Source organism: Gekko japonicus, unplaced genomic scaffold (assembly GCF_001447785.1).
Source record: "Gekko japonicus isolate JY-2015 unplaced genomic scaffold, Gekko_japonicus_V1.1 scaffold11161, whole genome shotgun sequence".
NCBI classification, from domain to species: Eukaryota; Metazoa; Chordata; class Lepidosauria; order Squamata; family Gekkonidae; genus Gekko; species Gekko japonicus.
The window spans coordinates 1-3,647 of NW_015188687.1; the positions used below are offsets into that span (position 1 = coordinate 1).

General features: G+C 46.7%; 1 protein-coding gene across 1 annotated transcript; it reads left to right on the forward strand.

Moving 5' to 3' along the window:
* Window positions 1–601: 601 nt before the first annotated feature.
* On the forward strand, window positions 602–3,641 carry LOC107124980 (molybdenum cofactor biosynthesis protein 1-like; the record flags this gene model as incomplete). The annotated part of the gene is made up of 1 exon (XM_015428458.1): window positions 602–3,641. A coding segment is annotated over one exon (872 nt), but the record flags the coding sequence as incomplete, so codon positions are not given.
* Between the last annotated feature and the right edge of the window lie 6 nt (window positions 3,642–3,647).

A 3,647-nucleotide genomic window follows, 5' to 3' on the forward strand; every position in this document is an offset into this window, starting at 1 on the left:
GCAAGAGCAAGTGGCTCTCCTGTAGCTGCTTGAAGCTGGTTCCTCTGTCTCCTTGTCTGAAGCAGCAGCCAAACGTTTTGTTCAGAAGGCCTAGGTGTGATGTGCTGGGAAGGACATTGAGGGTAGTTAGAACTGGCTTGTTTCTAGTTCTCTTCTTGGACAGAAGGAAGCTGACTGTGTGGTGTTCCTCTCCCACGCCTCGGTGTATATTAAGAATGGAAGTGGAAAGAGATCAGCCTTCTCAGTCACCTGTCCGTGGGCCACAGTACAGGGCCTAGTGGAGCTCCTCAGTTCTGCCTCTGAAGTTAACCCACTTGTTCCTGCTTAATTCTCACTAGTCTCATATGAGGAAGGCCTTTCTACTAATCTTCTAGGTTCCCACTTAGAATAAAGAAAGTAGGTGGCAAAATAAACTGCTGCCACTTCGGGGTCCATAGACTGACCATAATTAAGTCTATAACATTTGTCCAGTTTCGCCTATGAGCTCTCGAAGAATTTGCATGCTTGCCGTGTAATTTATAGAGTGCTGTATAAAATCCTTAGTAGCTCTTGACTTTTTAGGCATTGAAAGTCTTTTCTGCGTTTGTCATTCTTTTCCTAGAATCAGCATCAAGGTCATTCCCCCTGCTCCAAGATGCCCTGCAAGACCGAGGAACTTTAAATGGTGGGGGCCACGGCCACTGGCTGACTCCAAGAGCAAGTTTATCCAAGCCAGTGGGGGAAACATTTAAGAAAAATGTGTTTACAGGACATCGTGCCCTGCCAGGATCTCTCACAGCACGACAGCTTGCAGTAGGAATTCTGCAAGCTCAGCTGAGTAGCAATCGCATTCTCCAAAAGAACTTGGGCTCTGTTTTGGACACCAAGTGCCTTAGGACAGGAATATCTCCCTCCAAGCAGAAATCCCACAAGATGAGGGGTGTTCACTCCAGTGTGAGAAACCAGCCAGGAGAGAAGGGTTCAAGATCTCCGTCCACTGCCAAGTTGCTTGGTGCCTCAGACTGCCTAACCCACATTGACCAGGAGGGCCGGGCTTCCATGGTGGACATCGGCGGGAAGGCTGATTCTGAAAGGACCGCGGTGGCCAGTGCCGTGGTCCACCTGGGCAAGAAGGTGTTTGAATTGGTGCGTCAGAACCAGATGAAAAAAGGGGACGTGCTGGCTGTTGCCCAGATTGCAGGGATTCAGGGTGCCAAGTTGACCAGTCAGCTGATCCCCCTTTGCCACAACATCCCACTGAGTCTGGTGGATATTTCTCTGAGTCTAGATGAGAGCAGGCATGCGGTGGTGATCCGGGCTCTGTGCCGCACTTATGGGAAAACAGGTGTCGAGATGGAAGCCTTGACAGCTGCCAGCCTGGCTGCTTTGACTGTGTACGATATGTGCAAAGCAGTCACTCACGACATGGTCATTGGAGAGGTGAAACTGCTCAGCAAGGAAGGAGGGCAGAGAGGAAACTTCCAGCAAAGCTAGCAAGGCTCTGAAGATTCTGAGCCAAGAGATCATCCGTGGCATCAAAGGCTTCATCCGCACATACCAGGGATCAGGGTTTCAACAACTGCAATTTGAACTGCCGGTCACTTTACTATAGGATTGATATCCACTTAAATCACTGGTCTTCCTTGTATAGAAAGGCTTGGATCTTGATGGCTGCCTGCCTTCTTCCCAAAGAGATTTACTGGTGGTGGTGGGGGTGGGGAGATAACTAAGGCCAAACCTTGCTAAAGTATTCAGGGCTTGTGGAACTTACTGAGGTGCAAATGGGCTGCACACCTCACCAGTTGTCCTCCTACGGGGTTACAATCTCATAATTCTTGCAGTTCTTTCTTTCGTTAGCACTAAAATCACTTGTACAACAGGATTTCAACTAGAATACATTGCTTAAGGCTTATCTGATACAGAGCTAAGGATTCTGACTGGAACAAAAATAGTGGACTTTAGGATTCTTAAATCAACTGAGCCATTATATTAATGCCTTGCTTAGGCCCAAGATGAGAGAATATGAACTAGGAGCTATCTGACTGTTTCTTAGACCGCTTGGGCCAAATGCAGTTTTTAGTACACTGAGATGAGACAGAGTGTTGTACTTGATGCTGGGAATCATTTGTTTGTTCACTGGGGGGAAATGGAATAATCAAGACACAGTCCCAGCTGTGTGTGTGGAGAGACTTGTACATAAAATGGCACTGAGTGTTAATAAGGCCAAATAACTTGCACACTCAATACTGTTTCCTGGCAACAAAATTGTGCTCAGTACAGCTCAAAATCTAGCAGTGCTGGATCATGTCCCTCTCTTCCAATCTGGCACACTTCTGGAAGCAGTTTTCCAAGTTAATAGTCCTGTTTGCCTTCTCTAAGACGGTGAAATGAATATTGTGCTGAGAGCCATACCGTGTGTGCTGAAGCTACTCACAAGGTTACCTTTCCCAACATCATTCGAAATCATCTTCACTCGCTTTCCCTAGAACCTTCTCAACATCAGAATTTCCTCTAGCATTCCCTGATTTCTCCTTGCCACCCTTCTGTTTGTCTTGGCATGCAAGGACAGAGGTGGCAGGGCAGTGTCTTTGATAGCCACACATGGGCGGCGGCAGCAGCAGCAAAACAGCGACGCCAGCTCTGTGGGACTGGCAGCTCAGCAGATGGGGGTCTCCACAACCTATTTGAGGGCTCCCCCCAGTCCCTTCGTGGAGAGGTGAAGTGTGTGGCTAGTTTTAAGGCTGAGAATGAGGAGGACTCATCCTGTTTTTACATGGGTGATCCTTGAACCCTGCTGGGTGCTTTGAATGCATTCAGGTAAATATGACTAAGTATAAAGCAGCTTGAGGGCTGGGTTCAGTGCTGTGAAAATGGTACTTGTGCCATTGTGACATTTTGGTACCTTTTCCTTTTTGCGGAGCGCACACAGGGCCCTTTCCTTTCAGTATGTAGACTTCTGTTAACTGCAAATAAATTACTTTGAGGGGATAATGGTTGTTCTGGGAGCAACTGAGGAAATTTTCATAAAGGCATATGTTGCATCTCAAGTTGCCTGCTGTGAGACTTGAACAGTGTTGACTTACCCACGAAGCAATTAGTGAACGGCAGGGAGTTATCTCAATAGGAGTGCATGGCAAATCTTGGCCCCTCCGTGTGCAGCGGACAAGGCTATTTCAGGGTCTTGAGCCAAGAGATTGAGCAATCTGTTTATGCTTTGTCCTACAGCAACCCTTGGGAAAAAATGTCTCGATGCTTGTAAATAGTGAGGGGAAAAGTCAGGCTAAGGGAAGTTCCCTATCAGGAAGATCCAGCAAACTCAGTACAACTTGGCCCGTGCCCTGTTATGGTTAAGAGGAGTATAAACTAAATCAAGATCGGCATTTGTTTGTGTAGGTCCATCACAGGAACCCTTTAGGAGGGGGCTGTGCTCCTTCTCCAAGGGCACCCATCACCAGAGTAAATGCTCTTAAAATATACTTGTTTTGTTTTGTACAGTATTAATCTTTAATATACCCAAGTACAGGCATTTGAATGTTACTGCAAACCTCTTCTCTCTTCGTATGCCCTCAAGTGGTTTATTCTGCTTACAAATGGAAAATAAAACTTTCTCAGGAGGGTCAAAAAGCAGATAAATAAGAGTGCTGAAGAGAAGAGATTGGATTTATACC